The sequence below is a fragment of the Microcaecilia unicolor genome, chromosome 4, assembly GCF_901765095.1.
Source record: "Microcaecilia unicolor chromosome 4, aMicUni1.1, whole genome shotgun sequence".
Classification (NCBI taxonomy): Eukaryota; Metazoa; Chordata; class Amphibia; order Gymnophiona; family Siphonopidae; genus Microcaecilia; species Microcaecilia unicolor.
In genome coordinates, this window is record NC_044034.1 from 252,928,324 (window position 1) to 252,947,411 (window position 19,088).

General features: G+C 47.6%; 1 protein-coding gene across 4 annotated transcripts in view; it reads right to left on the reverse strand.

The window, feature by feature from the left end:
* Window positions 1-19,088, reverse strand: part of CHST10 (carbohydrate sulfotransferase 10) — a 115,263-nt gene that overhangs the window by 56,094 nt on the left and 40,081 nt on the right. For 3 of the 4 annotated variants that reach the window (XM_030201423.1, XM_030201420.1, XM_030201421.1), the window contains one exon: window positions 11,841-11,974. In XM_030201423.1, the coding sequence (XP_030057283.1) occupies window positions 11,841-11,858 (18 nt within the window). In that variant the 5' untranslated portion in view covers window positions 11,859-11,974. Of the gene's footprint in view, window positions 1-11,840; window positions 11,975-12,994; window positions 13,039-19,088 lie in introns of those variants that run through there. The other variant, XM_030201422.1, reaches the window with a different exon arrangement.

A 19,088-nucleotide genomic window follows, 5' to 3' on the forward strand; every position in this document is an offset into this window, starting at 1 on the left:
CTTCAAGCGCCCTCTGACTGGAAGGTCCAAAGCCTCACTGTGCTGAACAGGTGGGGACAACAAGTCCCTGACCTCCATCCCACCCCCACCCCCTCGATGCCTGCCATGAAAGACTGGAAAGGAGTGAGAACTGGACCAGAATCACCCCTGAGAGGAGTCCGCAAAACAATTCTGGAGACAGCACCTGGAGCTGTGGCCCTGACCCCAACAGGAGCCCTGGGCCTCGGAGCACAACCAGTTCCCAGGCAGCTGTGTCACTTTAGAGTCCCCCAAATCCTTCACCAGCTTCTCCAGATCCTCGCCAAAGTAGTGCCCCTGAAGGGCAGTTCACCAAGACATATCTTGGAGGCCTGGTCCACAAACCACTGCTGTAACCAAAGAGTATGATGCTCGGCCACCGACAAGGCCAAAGATTTCACTGACGTGTGGATCAGATCATACAGGGTATCTGCCAAGAAAGCGGTCACCCATCTCCAAATTATAACGCGCAGTGAGTAGCACATCGCCTATTTTACACACACTACTTAATTGAGTAGCGAGCCAACAAGTGATAATTGGCAGATAACCAATTATCCCTAATTGTCAATTGAAATGTATGCGCGCTTCTTTTTAGGCATATTCTATAAAGAGGCGTGTGTAAATTCTAATGCACATAGCTGAAAAGGGGGTGCGGCCATGGGAGAAGCGGGGTGTGTCGGGGCGTTACTCAAATTTGCCCCAGGTACAGCGAATGATACATACCTGTAGCAGGTGTTCTCCGAGGACAGTAGGCTGATTGTTCTCACAACTGGGTTGACGTCCACGGCAGCCCCCACCAACCGGAACAAAAACTTCGCGGGCGGTCCCGCACGGACACGCCCACCGCGCATTCGCGGCCGTCTTCCCGCCCGTGCGCGACCATTCCCGCTCAGTTGAATGACAAGCAAATTAATGAGTAAAACGCAACTCCAAAGGGGAGGAGGGAGGGTAGGTGAGAACAATCAGCCTGCTGTCCTCGGAAAACACCTGCTACAGGTATGTATCATTCGCTTTCTCCGAGGACAAGCAGGCTGCTTGTTCTCACGACTGGGGTATCCCTAGCTCTCAGGCTCACTCAAAACAAGAACCCAGGTCAATTGAACCTCGCAACGATGAGGGTATAACAGAAATTGACCTACGAAGAACAACTAACTGAGAGTGCAGCCTGACCAGAATAAATTCGGGTCCTGGAGGGTGGAGTTGGATTTAAACCCCAAACAGATTCTACAGCACCGACTGCCCGAACAGACTGTCGCGTCGGGTATCCTGCTGTAGGCAGTAATGAGATGTGAATGTGTGGACAGATGACCAAGTCGCAGCTTTGCAAATCTCTTCAATAGTGGCTGACTTCAAGTGGGCCACTGACGCTGCGCCATGGCTCTAACACTATTAGCAGTGACATGACCCTCAAGAGCCAGCCCAGCCTGGGCGTAAGTGAAGGAAATGCAATCTGCTAGCCAATTGGAAATGGTGCGTTTCCCGACAGCGACCCCTTTCCTATTGGGGTCGAAAGAAACAAACAATTGGGCGGACTGTCTGTGGGGCTGTGTCCGCTCCAGACAGAAGGCCAACGCTCGTTTGCAGTCCAATGTGTGCAACTGACGTTCAGCAGGGCGGGTATGCGGTCTGGGAAAGAATGTTGGCAAGACAATTGACTGGTTAAGATGGAACTCCGACACCACCTTTGGCAGAAACTTGGGGTGAGTGCGGAGTACTACCCTATTATGATGAAATTTTGTATAAGGAGCATGAGCTACCAGGGCTTGAAGCTCACTGACTCTACGAGCTGAAGTAACTGCCACCAAGAAAATGACCTTCCAGGTCAAGTACTTCAGATGGCATGAATTCAGTGGCTCAAAAGGAGGTTTCATCAGCTGGGTGAGGACTACGTTGAGATCCCATGACACTGCAGGAGGCTTGACAGGGGGCCTTGACAAGAGCAAGCCTCTCATAAATCGGACGACTAAAGGCTCTCCAGAGATGGCTTTACCCTCTACACGATGATGGTAAGCACTAATCGCACTAAGGTGATTCCTTACTGAGTTGGTCTTGAGGCCAGACTCTGATAAGTGCAGAAGGTATTCAAGCAGGTTCTGTGTAGGACAAGAATGAGGTTCTAGGGCCTTGCTCTCACACCAAACGACAAACCTCCTCCACTTGAAAAAGTAACTCTTTTTAGTGGAATCCTTCCTAGAGGCAAGCAAGACGCGGGAGACACCCTCCGACAGACCCAACAAAGCAAAGTCTACACCCTCAACATCCAGGCCGTGAGAGCCAGAGACTGAAGGTTGGTGTGCAGAAACGCTCCGTCGTTCTGCGAAATGAGAGTCGGAAAACACTCCAATCTCCACGGTTCTTCGGAGGACAACTCCAGAAGTAGAGGGAACCAGATCTGACGGGGCCAAAAGGCGCTATCAGAATCATGGTGCCGTGGTCTTGCTTGAGCTTCAGTAAGGTCTTCCCCACCAAAGGTATGGGAGGATAAGCATACAGGAGGCCGGTCCCCCAATGGAGGAGAAAGGCATCCGACGCTAGTCTGCCGTGTGCCTGTAGTCTGGAACAGAACAGAGACAGCTTGTGGTTGGTCTGAGAGGCGAAAAGGTCCACCGAGGGAGTGCCCCACTCTCGGAAGATCTTGCGTACCACTCTGGAATGAAGCGACCACTCGTGCGGTTGCATGACTCTGCTCAGTCTGTCGGCCAGACTGTTGTTTACACCTGCCAGGTATGTGGCTTGAAGAAGCATGCCGAACTGGCAGGCCCAATGCCACATCCCGACGGCTTCCTGACACAGGGGGCGAGATCCGGTGCCCCCCTGCTTGTTGATGTAATACATTGCAACCTGATTGTCTGTCCGAATTTGGATAATTTGACAGGACAGCCGATCTCTGAAGGCCTTCAGTGCGTTCCAGACCGCTCGGAGCTCCAGGAGGTTGATCTGAAGATCCTGTTCCTGGAGAGACCAAAGTCCCTGAGTGTGAAGCCCATCGACATGAGCTCCCCACCCCAGGCGAGATGCATCCATCATCAGCACTTTCGTGGGCTGCGGAATTTGGAATGGACGTCCCAGGGTCAAATTGGTCCGAATGGTCCACCAGTGCAGTGAATTGCGGCAACTGATGGAGAGGCGGATGACATCTTCTAGATTCCCGGTGGCTTGACACCACTGGGAAGCTAGGGTCCATTGAGCAGGTCTCATGTGAAGGCGAGCCATGGGAGTCACATGAACTGTGGAGGCCATGTGACCCAGGAGTCTCAACATGTGCCGAGCCTTGACCTGCTGAGATGCTCTGGTCTGGGAAGCAAGGGACAGAAGGTTCTGCGCCCTTGCTTCGGGAAGAAAGGCCTGAGCCGTCTGAGAATTCAGCAGCGCTCCTATGAATTTCAGAGACTGGACCGGTTGGAGATGGGACTTCGGGTAATTTAGCACAAACCCCAGCAGCTCCAGAAGGTGGATAGTGCACTGCATGGACCGAAGGGCTCCTGCCTCTGAGGTGTTCTTGACCAGCCAATCGTCGAGGTACGGGAACACGTGCACTCCCTGCTTGCGCAAGTACGCCGCCACCACCACGAGGCACTTTGTGAACACTCGTGGCGCAGAGGCGAGCCCAAAGGGCAGCACACAGTACTGAAAGTGCCGTGTTCCCAAACGGAATCTGAGATACTGTCTGTGAGCTGGCAGTATCGGGATGTGAGTGTATGCGTCCTTTAAATCCAGGGAACAGAGCCAATCGTCTTTCTGAATCATTGGTTGAAGGGTGCCCAAAGAAAGCATCCTGAACTTCTCTTTGACCAGGTATTTGTTCAGGCCTCTCAGGTCTAGGATGGGGCGCATCCCCCCTGTTTTCTTTTCCACAAGGAAGTACCTGGAATAGAATCCCTGCCCTTCCTACCCGGGTGGCACGGGCTCGACCGCATTGGCGCTGAGAAGGGCGGAGAGTTCCTCTGCAAGTACCTGCTTGTGATGGGAGCTGAAGGATTGGGCTCCCGGAGGACAATTTGGTGGAGTGGAGGCCAAATTCAGGGCGTATCCGCACCGCACTATTTGGAGAACCCACTGGTCGGAGGTTATTAGAGGCCACCTTTGGTGAAAAACTTTCAACCTCCCCCCGACTGGCAGATCGTCCGGTACGGACACTTTGATGGCGGCTATGTTCCCATGGATCCAGTCAAAAACCCGTCCCCGGTTTTTGCTGTGGAGGCGCAGGGGGCTGCTTAGGCGCACGCTGTTGACGGGAACGAGCGCGCTGGGACTGTCCCTGTGCCTGATGAGGCCTTGGGGCCGGCTGGGTGTACCTACGCTTGTTGTAGGCGTAGGGCGCAGCCTGCTGGGCCCGGGAAAAACGTCCACCTGCAGAGGTGGATGCTGAAGGCGCCCGGTGGGAGAGCTTGTCGAAGGCGGTTTTCCGCTGATGTAATTGGTCCACCAACTGCTCGACCTTCTCGCCGAAAATATTATCCCCCCGGCAAGGGACATCCGCCAGCCGCTGCTGGGTGCGGTTGTCCAGGTCAGAGGCACGCAGCCATGAGAGTCTGCGCATCACTATACCTTGGGCCGCAGCTCGAGATGCCACATCACAGGTGTCATAAATACCCCTGGACAGGAACTTTCTGCACGCCTTCAGCTGCCTGACCACCTCCTGAAAAGGCCTGGACTCTCCGGGGGGAGCTTGTCGACCAGGTCCGCCAGTTGCTTCACATTATTCCGCATGTGTATGCTCGTGTAGAGCTGGTAGGATTGGATGCGGGTCAAGAGCATTGAAGATTGGTAGGCCTTCCTCCCAAACGAGTCCAGAGTGCGAGACTCCCGCCCCGGGGGCGCCGAAGCGCTATCCCTCGAACTCCGTGCCCTCTTGAGAGCAGAGTCCACGACCGCCGAGTCATGAGGCAATTGGGGCCGCATTAACTCTGGGTCTGAGTGGATCCTGTATTGGGACTCCGCTTTCTTGGGGATGGTGGGATTAGATAAAGGTCTCAACCAGTTCCGAAGCAGTGTCTCTTTGAGGACATTGTGCAACGGTACCGTGGAGGACTCTCTAGGTGGTGATGGATAGTCGAGGACCTCGAGCATCTTGGCCCTCGGCTCATCCACAGAGACCACGGGAAAGGGAATGCAGATAGACATATCCCTGACAAAGGAGGCAAAGGAGAGGCTCTCAGGTGGCGAGAGCTTCCTCTCCGGTGAAGGAGTGGGGTCAGAGGGAAGGCCCACAGACTCCTCTGAGGAGAAATATCTGGGGTCCTCCTCCTCCCCCCACGAGGCCTCTTCGTCGGTGTCGGACATGAGCTCCTGTAGCTTAGAACTCAACCGGGCCCGGCTCGACTTCGAGGCACCGAGTCCTCGGTGGCGGCATCGAGCGGTGGACTCCCGTGCTGGCGGGGATGAAGCTCCCTCCATCGACGTCGACTCCACCTGCGTGGCGGTTGAGACCGGCACCGCAAGCGGCGTCGAAGGCCTCGGCACCGGGCTAGAGCACGCCGGCGCCTCCATCAACGGCGCCGGCACAGTCTGGCGCATCAGCCCTTCCAGGATCCCCGGAAGGATGGCTCGGAGGCACTCGTCAAGGCCCGCTGTCGGGAAAGGCGAGGGGGCTGGTGGAGGTGCCAGAATCTGCTCGGGTCCAGGAGACGGCACCGAAGTGCCCGTGCCCTGACGTAGCGATACCTCTACCACCGAGGGGAAACGCTCCTCCCGGCGCTGCCGCTTCCTCGGCGTCGAGTCATCTCTGCAGCCGGAGCTGGTAGCCACATGCGCCGTGGGCGACCGATGACGGTGCTTTTTAGCTTTCTTCCGGTGCCCGTCATCGGCGCTCGGCGGTACCGAAGAGGAGGAGATAGATCCCCCTCGGCCGATGACGGTGCTTTTTAGCTTTCTTCCGGTGCCCGTCATCGGCGCTTGGCGGTACCGAAGAGGAGGCGGTAGATCCCCCTCGGCCTCGAGGGATCGGGTCCGACAGGGTTCGGTCCCGATGGCCCTGGGTAGAGGGAGTGACTGGGGCCGATTGCCCGCGCGGCCGCTCACCCCTGCCATCTCCGGAAACCGGCGGGCCAACGGAACCTGTGCTCCTGGGGTTGGTGCCGTCGGTGCCGATTTCGTGGACATCAGTACCGGTACCGAAGATCCGGCCGTCGACACCGATGCCGTCGAGGGGCCGTCGCAAGTTCCAAAAAGATGGTCCCGCAGAACTTGCCTCGCCACCTGTGTCCATTTCCGTAAACCGAGACACAAGGTGCACGTCTTGGTATCGTGCTCCAGCCCGAGGCACTGGAGGCACCAAGCGTGAGTGTCGGTCTGCGAGATATGCCGGCCGCACCGACCACACTTCTTAAATCCACTCGGGACCTTCGAGGACATCGACGGAAAAATCGCGTCGGCGAAGTCAAAGTCGTCGATGGTGGCGGTAAGAAGCACACCCGAAAAGAAATCGACCGCGCGGCCACAAGGCCGCAACGAGGCGCCCCCCGCTAAACGTACGAGGGGAGTAAAACAAAGTTTTCTTTCTTTTTTTTTTAAAAGAAAAAACAGAACAAAAGAAAAACAAACGAAGAAGAAGAAAAACTCGCGTCTAAGGCGCGATCCGGTTTCCGGGGCTGACAGAGAGAGAGACGAACACGGCTCTCTCCAGCGCGGAAAAGAAAAGACTGAGCGGGAACGGTCGCGCACGGGCGGGAAGACGGCCGCGCATGCGCGGTGGGCGTGCCCTGCGTGCGGGACCGCCCGTGAAGTTTTTGTTCCGGTTGGTGGGGGCTGCCGTGGACGTCAACCCAGTCGTGAGAACAAGCAGCCTGCTTGTCCTCGGAGAAAATACTAGATTGTGAGCCCAGAAGGGCCAATACCAGTATCTGAAAAAGAAAATTGTAAACTGCTTAGTATAAATACTGAAAATAAATAAAATAAATAAGTTATCTAATGGAAATTAAATTATTCAAGGTGGTAATGTGTTGCAGAGAATGATGCAAGTGGAGCAGAGTCTGATCTATGAATGGAGAACAGTGACTCCTACTGGCCTCAATAAAGAAGTAGAGTGGACAGGTTTATAAATAGTTGAGAGATACAAGGGGCTGTATAGCTTCTGGGCATGCTCGGAGTGTGGGAGGAGCATAGCCGAGTCTCCTGCTTACCTAACGGGTGTCCATGCTGGCGTATGCCACAATGAGGTACAATTACAATTGTAGTGGTTAAAGTTATATTATACATAGTGGTTTAAATAATGGAGGAGGAATGTTATAGTGTGTAGTCACTAGTGACCCTGCTTTTGTATTGTATAGATCAAGCCCCTGAGGACGCCGTCTGGCGAAACACGTTGGGCATAAGATCTAGCTACTGCACAAGCAGGTGGAGACAAGTATGTTTCTTTCCCGAGAGCGCAAGTATGCAGTGCTCACTGAGTAAGCTGAGACGCAATTGAAGAGTTTGTTAGTGCTTTTTGGCATTGTTTGATGACGTCTGCAGCTACCCGTGTTCAACCAGGCATCAACGAGTGAAGACGCTGTGGAGGATAAGTTTAAATCTACAGGATATGTAAATCTTTTTCTGGTGGAGAGACATTTACAACAGACTGTTTTTTTCAGTGATTGGAGAGACGTTTATAACAGACTGTGTTTTCAGTGACCTTTATTGGTCTGCATGAACTTGTAAAGAGGTTTCAAAGTGGACTGCTTTGAGGCAGAGCTTAGATATGTAAGCTTCTAAGCATTAATTAGTAAATGCAGAGTTTGGCAGAGGTTAGTTTGTATTTGTATTAGTTTAGGTCATTAGGAATGTAAATGTGTTATTCAGCAACACCGTTGTATACTGGCACAGAGTGAAGTATGATAGAGTGAGTGAATGAGTGCACGGTAACTAGGACTATGTACTTTGATTTAGAGATAAATAAATATGAATAAATTATTTTTGCTTATAACTTTGAAAGTATTTGGTGAATTTTAGAACTGTTATCATTAGTTAGAGGATTATTATCTGATCATAACAGGATATCAAGTGACACTCCAGATTGTGGGTTATGCAAATTCATTGGGGAAATCCTCAAAACCCAACTGGGTTGCGGCCCTCAAAGACCAACGTTGCCCACCCCTGCAATAAGGGAGAGGAAAGAGGATGGGATTTGATATGCCATCTTTCTGTGGTTACAATCAAAGCGGTTTACATATTATATACAGCGCTGCATATGCCTTGTAGCGCTATAGAAATGATAAATAGTAGTAGCAGTATTTATTTTGTACCTGGGGCAATGGAGAGTTGAAGTGACCTGCCCAGAGCTGTAGTGAGAATTGAACCCAGTTCCCCAGGTTCTCAGGCTGCTGAACTAACCATTAGGCAGAAGTCAGAAGGTGGACTGTGCACTGTGTGTAGGTGTTCCCAAGGTGCGAGTAGGGAGGGGTTTGAAATATATGCAACTATGATATAAAATACATGAGTAGAAACTTGGTACCTCTCATACAAAATTATATCACCAACATTTTGGAACCAAGAATGTGCATAAATGGCTAGAAGAGCGGTATATACACACGTATGTGCAAACACACATAAATGCCCAATTCTCCAGCAACGTGCATTTCTATAAAATAGCACTTAAAATGTAATAGCATGTTTGATGGTGGGGCACACGTTTATATGCATAGATTATCAAATACTATGATCTATGCAAGAGCATTTGCACCAGCTCTGTGGTTGGTTTAAGTGTTTACGCTCCACACTATACATGTGTTTTTGACATGTTACACTGGTATTCTAGAAAGAAACGCATATGCACATTTTTCTTTATAAAATAGGCTACAAATTGATGAGTTGTAGGTGCCTAAAGTTTGCCCCCCTTACAGATTTACATTCTTGACGGCAATTCTGTTACATATGTGCTAACATTTATGCATGTATTGTGCGCATAAATGTTTATAATACCAACAAATATTTATTTGGATTTTGCTCACACCTTTTATCAGTAGTAGCTCAAGGTGGGTTACATTCAGGAACACTGGGTATTTTCCTGCCCCTGAAGGGCTCACAATCTAATTTTGTACCGGAGGCAATGGAGGGTTGTGACTTGCCCAGAATCACAAGGAACAGCAGTGGGATTTGAACCGATGAATGAACGTGCATACGTATATAACGAATGTGCACACAAACATGCCAATATGCCACCCAAGCATTATATTGTAAATACACATGGATCTTGCATAGTGTGTATTTTCAAGGGGGCATACACAGGGGTGGAACCAGGGCAGGACTCCCATATTTCTCTGTAACTTATAGAATACTATAAAGCTACCGACATATCTCCAGCACTTAGATGCACACATTTACACCGGCTATCTATGCATTCATTTACCTAAATGCTACACACACATATATAGCCAGTATTCTATAAAAAGGAAAGTAGATGGCCTCGCTAGCTGAAGAGTCCCAAGCTCCATGCTGCCTGAGCAACGAGAAAGTCATAAGTACACAAATGTTGCCATACTGGGACAGACCGAAGGTACATCAAGCCCAGCATCCTGTTTCCAACAGTGACCAATCCAGGTTACAAGTACCTGGCAAGATCCCAAAGCGGTACAATACATTTTATGCTGCTTATCCTAGAAATAAGCAGTGGATTTTCCCCTAGTCCATCTTAATAATGGCTTATGGACTTTTCTTTTAGGAAGATATCCAAACCTTTTTTAAACCTACGCTAACTGATTGTACCACATTCTCTAGCAACGAATTCCAGAGTTTAATTACACGCTGCATAAACAAATATTTTCTATGATTTGTTTTAAATTTACTACTTTGTAGCTTCCCTGCGTGCCCCCTTGTCCTAGTATTTTTGGAAAGAATAAACAAGCGATTCACGCCTACCTATTCAACTCTACTCATTTTATAGACCTCTATCATATCTCCCCTCAGCCGTCTTTTTCCAAGCTGAAGAGCCCTAGCCGCTTTAGCCTTTCCTCACAGGGAAGTCATCCCATCCCCTATCATTTTCGTTGTCCTTCTCTGTGCCTTTTCTAATTCCACTATATCTTTTTGAGATGCAGTGACCAGAATTCCACACAGTATATCAAGGTGTGGTCACACGATACAAAGGCATTATAACGTCCTCATTTTTGTTTTCCATTACTTTCTTAATAATACCTAACATTCTATTTGCTTTCTTAGTCACTGCCGCACACTAAGCAGAGGGTTTCAACGTATCATCAACAATGACACCTAGATCCCTTTCCTGGTTGGTGACACTTAATGTGGAACCTTGCATCGAGTAGATATAGTTCAGGTTCCTCTTTCCCACATGCATCACTTTGCACTTGCTAATATTAAATGTCATCTGCCATTTGGATGCCCAGTCTCATAAGGCCCTCTTGTAATTTTTCACAATCCTCTTGTTGACCTAAGCATGTGAAGTGCCGACATTGGTGGCCGAACATAAAAACATAGTAAATTTCCGTGGAGGTTACATTGAATGCCATCTGGAAGTGCTTCGGGACCTGACGGCGGTAGTAAATAACTTCGTTTCAGATATAGTCTTATTGGAGAGTTACATGGACAATTTGACTGAACCCTTTGAGAGTGAAAAATTGATATAATAAATGAAGTTCTACACAAGCTAGAAGTGGTTATGATCCTGAAAATGATAATGGACCAGAAACTTTGAATGATTTGGTGGATGTTATTGTGGATGATTAATATCGAGATTATTGTTTTTCCCAGAGTTCCAGGTATGACTCCTAAAGTTTTCCTCAGAAATATTTTCTTAATTATTACTTTGAAAGGAGTTAAGCCTGTGAAAACTGAGATTGCTTTAATCAGTGGGATTTGAATTAGAGACTTAAGTATATGTATTGTTAAATAACTTCTGGTTTTTAAAAGAGAGAGAATGTAATCAGATGTATTATTTCTAACTAAAATCTGGACAATAATTACGTTCTCAATGAAATGAATTGACTATACACCGTATTTGGTCTTGAAGAAGCCAGCCAACCAGATGATCAATGTGGAATAATGAATTAGATGAGTAATATCTGGGGATAGTCAGGTTAATACCATGTTTTCTTTTTTCTGTTTAGTGTTTAATTGATCTCCTTGTCTTATCTCACTCTCCCTATTTTTCTTCACTTTGTGGTCTAAGAAAGAGAAAGATTGTATATAATCCATATATGTAGTTGGGATTCTTTTCTTCTTATCTTGTATTAATGTGCAGTCATCTCTGTATTACTGTTTGCAAGTGACCCTTGTAAAATGAAAAATTATAAATAAATGATTACAAAAAAAAAAAACATAGTAAATGTTAGCCAATCAAGACCTGCACAGTCTATCCATCAAAGTGGCCAGAATTGAAACTGGAACTCTGCACTGGTTCCACTTCATGATTAAATACTGGTATATATTTCATCTCTCTCTCTTCCTGCCAATTTTGGGGCACATATCGTAGAAGTCTGCCTGGCACAAGTCCTACTTCCCAACTACTGGGTTGCCGTTCAAGCCCACTCCTACTTTGATTCTGACCTGTTTTTGCCATTTACAGGACACAGAAGTATGCCCATCATTGGTCCTACTTCCCAACCTCTAAAGCTGCTGTAAAAAGCTCACTCCAGTTATGAGGTTATTTAAGTTTTAATTGGATTCTGCCAATTTGCTCACTGTTTAGGCATCATGGAACTTGGGCTTTGGACCTCTTCAGCTGGTAGGGCTTGGGCATCTCCGCCAGCAAAGGTAGGACTCTACCCTGTCCATGGAGGGGGTGTGAAAACACCCAAGAGGAAATGTGTAGCCTAGGGGCTCCGTGAACCAATAAAATTTGGGAACCATCAACTTAGGCCATGACACAAAAATGGCAACTGGTATATTACCTTAGGTGCCCAGACCATTGTGGAAAGCTTGATGTTTGTCTAGGAAAGTTAGAGCATCAAAAGGATTTTGTAAGTGATGACGACTATCAAACTCTTCTGAGATGCCATGAGCACATAGGGCTACCAGGAAAAAGCTGAACAGAGGAAGAAAAAATGAAGGTTAGCAAATGGATACAATAAAACAGCTATGAGACAACTGTAACTATCCAGACAACTCAAGGCAGCAATTTTTCTGCCTTGGGTTGTTGGGGTGACAGTGCTAGATGTAGCTGCTAGCCAAATAATTTCCCCACTCTGATGTTATTCAGATAGCACCAGGAAGGTCTAACAATTTTCAGCAGCATTATTCAGCTAATGCTGCTGAAAACTGCCGATGGGCCACAGGTGCTGCTACTTGAACAAGTGCTTTTGAACAATATTTCTTTTGGTCATCAGAATGAAAAGATATACAAGCATAGCTCTGATTTTCTCTACCTTTTGACATTTAACAGTGTTAACAGACTAGAACAGTGACCTTAAAATCACAGTTGCAATTTACAGATTACCTATTTCCATTTGGCCCAAAGCAGCTTATAATGAGAAATTCAACTACTAGATTCAATAATTGAGCAAACACCTACAGCCCGCAGGCCGCATGCGGTCCGACAATGAATTTCATGTAGCCCACAAGGAGATCTCCCCTCTCCCTTCCTAGCCCAGCTCAGTACTGGCGATTTAACTTCAGCACGCAGGAGCCATGGTGCCACATGCGCAAAGACCTTGTTAGCCCTGCCCCAAGTGACACATATGCAATGTGTACGGAACATGTCAGAAGGGGCAGGACAAGCATGGCCTTCACGCATGTGGCACCAAGGCTCCTCTGTGCCAAAATTAATCACCAGTACTGAGCAGACTGAGCCAGGTACTTTTCTTCAGTCCCACAGGACTAGAAGGGAGATGAGGGAAAGAGACAAAGGGTGATGTTGAGATTGGGGGAGGAGGGGAGATAAGAGAGGGGAAATGCAGAACATGGACTACAGGACAGGTGGATGAAAAGAGGGGTGTAGGAAGGAGAAAAATGCAGGAGACCCCTGGGAGGGAAGGAAGGAGAGAGATTCTGGAGACTATGGAGCTGGGGAAGGGAAACAGAAATGAAGGAAAAATTATGTTCTTACCTGATAATTTTCTTTCCTTTAAATCATACCAGAGCAGTCCAGACTAATGGGTTGTGTCCATCCACCAGCAGAAGGAGACAGAAAAAAGTTCCAAGTAATTTGCCCCTTAAGGGTATTTGTGCAGCCTGGAATGTTCAGTATTTAGAATAGCCAAGCAATGGTGCTCTGACCTGTGACAACAAAAAAAAAAAAAAGGAAAATACAGACATGGAAGCCAATCGTACACAGGCACCAGACATCTAGGAGCTCCTGTGCGCACGAGAATCAACCGCACCACCCATCGAGGGGGCAGTGCATGGCAAGTAGCCACCTGGCCCTCACTCCAAGATATGCTCCCAACCAGGAAAAGTGGCTCGATGTTCAATCTGAATCATGAACTATATAGCACTAGCAAAGCATGGTGGAACGAAGAGAGAAGATGACTGTCACTCTGATGAAAACAGTATTGCTCCAATGACCCCCAACCGATCAAATCCACATAGGTGAAGGAGAGGCAAGTCCCTGAAGCTTCAACACTGCAAGAAACCAGAAAGGGAGGGTGTCAGGCCTGGCCCGGTATAAAAAAAGGAAAGAAAATTATCAGATAACAATTTTTCCTTCCTTATCATCTATACCAGACCAGTCCAGACTAATGGGATGTAGCAAAGCAGTCTCTCCATTAGGGTGTGAGAAACTGAAGAAGAGAAGAACCTCAGAAGAACTTCAAAGGGTGAAGACAAATCAGCCAACAATTCCAGGAGAGGACAATATGGCAGGAGAGAATAACCAGAGGGAAATGAGGACCCCATGTACCCCTGGTAGACCACCAGAGCAAGATCACAACCACGGTGCGGAGGAACACCCAGAAAGGAACAGGTGCATAAAGGTTTTGCCCAAGAGTGCACAGACAGAGAAGAGACCAGACACCGCCACCCTGAGAGAGGAAGAGAAAACAGGAAGGATGCCAGGGCCCGAAAGCCCAGAAGAGCTGGAGAGAATGTAGAAATATGAGCACAAGTTATGCATTATGGAATGGGTTAAAAGGCCAGAGATTGAGGAGCCTGTGTGACTTTGGAATCTATCAGAGATTAGGAAGCCTGTAATTTATTAAAGAACATGAGCATGTGTAAACTCAGGAATTTATGATACCCTTAGGGAGCAGGCAAGCAGGCCTGGGAAGGACAGCAAAAGAATGTTGTTTTAACAGCTTAAAAGAACCAGACCCTGGAAATCAGATAAGCTGTGAGAGGGACAGTTTTGCAGAGAAAGAATCATTGTTTGAAACAAACGATATAAGCTAGCGTTTCAGAAGAATATTTCAGAGATGTAGACAGAAAACATCTTGTTTTGTTACTGTATTAATCTCTCATGAGAAATTATGGTGAATAAAATTATCCTTCTCATATACCCCCATTGGTTTCTTTTACTTCTCCCAGTTGAGAATGGCTGGTTTATGCTAATTTGGGAAGGGATACAAGCAGCCTTTCTTTTTTAAAACAAGATATAACCTACAGAGTACAAAATATTTGCCCACGCAAAGGGAGAGAGGTTGCGCCCCCAAGTATGACTGGAAGGACCCCAGCAGAGGACACAAAGCTGCATTCATTCCTCAAACAGAATGACCAGCACACCAGAAACGGAGGCAGATGAGAGAACAAGAAGCAATGCGGCACCCTCCAAGATGGAGGAATGCCACATCCCCACTGTAGCACCAGCATGGAAGCCCGAGGATTATCTGAAAGCAGAACTTACCTCTACCAGCAGAGAAGGATAAGGCCATGCCTTACTCACAGAGATGGAGCCCTGTGCTATGCACAGGGTGAAGGAAAGTTGTACCTCGAGAAATAGGCTAAGCACTCCCTGCAAGACGGAACCAAGCTCTTTACAGAAACATGGAGCCGAGGCAAAAATCCAGAGGCGGAGACACTCACTGCCTTTAGTCCATGAGCGAGACATGAAATAACATAAAAGAACAAAGGAGAATGTTTCTGGATCAATACAACGATGATTTCTGTGATGCTTTGGTGGCAAGGAAGGATTCTAGGTCTCTTGTCTGTTGCTGCTTTGTGATGAGACATACCGAGTGAAGGAGGAGCTGGCTGCCTAATATCACTGCCTTCAATTCGTTATCTCTATCTTCACTTGCTAGAAGATGTACAAAATCCACCAGTTTCTGAATTCATCTGCTGCGAGTAAAGGAAAGAAAATTATCAGCAGGTAAGGCTGGTGGGTTGCAGAGACCACTTTGGGAACAAAGGAAGGAACAGAGGAATGGATCTCTAAAATATAAGGCCTGAAATTCTTCTAGCATAAGCAATAGCTACAAGGAAAACAGACTTTAAGGTAAGGTCTTTCAAAGTAGCTTTTCACAAACTGCATCTTCAGGGATATAAAGTTTGAGGGAGCTGCTTGCTTATCTTCGAGGATGCTCTCTCCACCACAACTGTATAAAGAAGAGCTCAAAACCAAGGAGCTGGTTTTTCCATTTGACCTGAATTACCACTGTTCAGGTTTCTACCAGACAAACTCTCTGCTGCACTGCTGGGTCCTGCTGGGGCTCTTCTGCATTCAGCTGTTCGTCTGGTGTCCTGTGCTGAGATTACCTGCTACCCTCTCACCTACATCCAGGTTGTACTCCAGCTCTGTTATTGCTAAAGGGTAATGATAGGAGGCCTGATTTTAGTGCCTGACCCAGAGTTTAATTTGCCCTGACTAATTCTCTGATAAGAACCTTTACATTCTTGACCTTCCTCATATGTGTAAATCATTCTTAGTCACTCATGCTTTCACTTTTTGGGTTGTTTTGCTCACTTGTAAATAAATAGCCTTTTTTTTTTTTTTTTTTAAATAACTGGCCTGTTTCCTTGCTTGTCAGTTCCCAAAGCAATAGAACTTGGATTTATATAATTTGCCCAAATCGGCCATAATCGAAAGCCGATTTTGGGCATCCTCAACTGCTTTCCGTCGCGGGGACGACCAAAGTTCACGGGGGCACGTCAGCACCGAAACGAAGGCGGGACTGGGGCGTGATTAAGACATGGGCGTCCTCAGCCAATAATAGAAAAAAGAAGGGCGTCCCTGACGAGCACTTGGCCGACTTTACTTGGTCCATTTTTTCTTGCGACCAAGCCTCAAAAAGGTGCACGAACTGACCAGATGACCACCGGAGGGAATTGGGGATGACCTCCCCTTTCTCCTCCCGTGGTCACCAACCCCCTCCCACCCTAAAAAAAGAAAACTTAATAAAAATTTTTGCCAGCCTCAAATGTCATACCCAGCTCCATTACAGTAGTATGCAGGTCCCTGAAGCAGTTTTAGTGGGTACAGTGCACTTCATGCACGCGGACCCAGCCCCCCCCCCCCCCCACCTGCTACACTTATGGTGGTAAATGTGAGCCCTCCAAAACCCACCCGAAACCCACTGTACCCACATGTAGGTGCCCCCCTTCACCTGTAAGGGCTATGGTAGTGGTGTACAGTTGTGGGGAGTGGGTTTGGGGGGGCTCAGCACCCAAGGTAAGGGAGCTATGCACCTGGAAGCAATTTGTGAAGTCCACTGCAGTGCCCCCTAGGGTGCTCAGTTGGTGTCCTGGCATGTGAGGGGGACCAGTGCACTACGAATTCTGGCTCCTCCCATGACCAAAGGGCTTGGATTTGGTTGTTTTTGAGATGGGCGTCCTCAGTTTCCATTATGGCTGAAAACCGGGGACGACCATCTCTAACGTCGACCTAAATGTTGAGATTTGGGCGTCCCCGACCGTATTATCGAACTAAAGATAGATGCCCATCTTGTTTTGATAATACAGGTTTCCCCGCCCCTTTGCGGGGGCCATCCTGCGAGGAAGCCCTCATGAAAACTTGGGCGCCCCGTTCGATTATGCCCCTCCACGGCATCTAGATGTAGGGCCTTGCAAGTGTTACAAAATGTTGCTGCATGGCTTAGTGGGGGTGAGGGTGGGGTTCACATATTTTGCCTGTTTTGAGACAGCTACGCTGGCTGCCAGTGTGTTTTCATATTCAGTATAACATTTTGACATTTCTTCATCAGATTGTGCACAGTTACCGTGGCATTCAACAAGGGTCGTATCACCGTATTGCCCACGGTGCAGTTTGAAGTCTGAGCTGGGGATGCGTTTATCAGATTAGAAATCCATGTTAATGCACTATGCTGAGACAAGAGAGATGGCCTTTTCCATAGCTGGTCCTGGTTGTGGAACATATTGGCAGGTTATGTACGTTTGTGCAGTACACTGGGGCAGTTTTAAAAAGATTGTTAAAAACACACTTAATTGCCAATGCACTTTTGGCAGTTTGACACAGTTGTATGAAAAGAGATAGGGGAAAGACTAGGAAGAGGGTTGTTTTTTTTTTTTAATGTGATAGCAAATTTGTCAGTTTGTTCTGTATGTATGTATGTTTTTTTTATTGTATATGTTTTAAGATCGGAATCTGCTTAGGTTTTAAGTGGGATATAAATGAAATAAATAAGAACTTTAACCAGTGTAAGGACCCTTTCAAGACCCTCACTAGCCCAGTATGCTCCTGCAGGCCTATACCAAGTAACTACCAGTTACTGGTAGGTGGCATCACTAACTGTATTATTATTTGATGTGTGCTGCTTCCTGAGTCCTTCACCTGCTCCAAGTCCTCTGTCTGCTCCTTTGTACACTGGGAGAGCAGTTTCCAGCCCTCAAGACAGGAGAAAGCAGCCTATCTAAACCAGACACTGGGACTTGGATCTGCTGGACCGCATCCCTCAACTTATATCAAATTGGGAGCTCTGAGTAGCGACACCACCGGACCGCAATCCACCACTCTCACAGACCTTAGGGAACTGCTGGATCAGGTCCGCGGGCCTAACAGACACGGCCTCCAGCTGAAACTGAGCTGAGTACCCAGGGAGCACAATGAGACTCCACATGAGATGAACTCCTGAGCGAACACGGGACATGCGACCACCGAGACCACTATCAAAGGATCTCAAACCATCCTCACACCACTTTTCCACACTTTCCCTTTACTGGATTGCGGGAGAGCAGCGGGACGAGCTCAGAGTGAACAGCAGCAGAAGCCGTTAACGAGAAGGACCAGCTGACCTCACTCTCGCAGCACCACAGAACAAACAGCAACCGACCCCTCCAGGCCGCCGACAAGGAAAACCAGCTCTCTGTACCCCAGCATCAACGGAGACCAACAATCAAGCACCTGCAGGACATACGACAAACAAAAAGGTAGGAGAAAACTGGAAATAATATAGAAACCACTGCGTGTCTACGACAACCAGAAGCCATCACCCCAAATTCGGCACTACCAACAACAGGGAAGGCAGCAGGCAAACAAGGTAGGCATAACACTGCAGCCACAGAAACAGATCTAATCTTTAACCTAAACAGTGCTACAAGCAAAAAAACAAAAAGGCAATCAAAAAGTGCTGCAAGCAAACAAGGCAGGCGAGACACTGCAGCCAGAGAAACAGATCTAATCTTGAAACAAACAATACAGCAAACAAAAAAAAGCCAGAGGTTATCCTACCTCTCCCCAACCTCAGTGTCACAAACCGGTACCAGTCATAAATCAGAATTCATAAAAAAAAAAAAAAAAAGAACCATACAAAACTAATCCTACGATTACACATCCTGGCTCTAGTACATACAATAGATGCCCTATCCCAAGAAGAACAGAATATCATTCCCATAATACACATAGGACGAACAGATTAAACTACTGTCACCAGATCGAAACCAGACCTTACCATGGAAAATCATCATCACACAAACAAAACAGAAAACAGGAGAAAAGAACCCATACACACCTAACACATCGATCACACGTCAACTAATAAATATTCCATTAATACCCGCCTTAGACGAAACCTTTAAACAGGTCCAAATAGGATATATAAACGCTACATCAGTAAGAAACAAAACGGAAACCTTAACAGACTGGATTACACAGGACAATCTAGACCTAATATTCATCAGTGAAACTTGGATTAACCAAGATGAACCCATAATTCTTGACATCTGCCCTCCAGGATACAAAATCAACCATTGGACCAGAACAGGTAAAAGAGGAGGCGGCACAGTCCTAATCTAGAAAGACGAATTCACTTCAG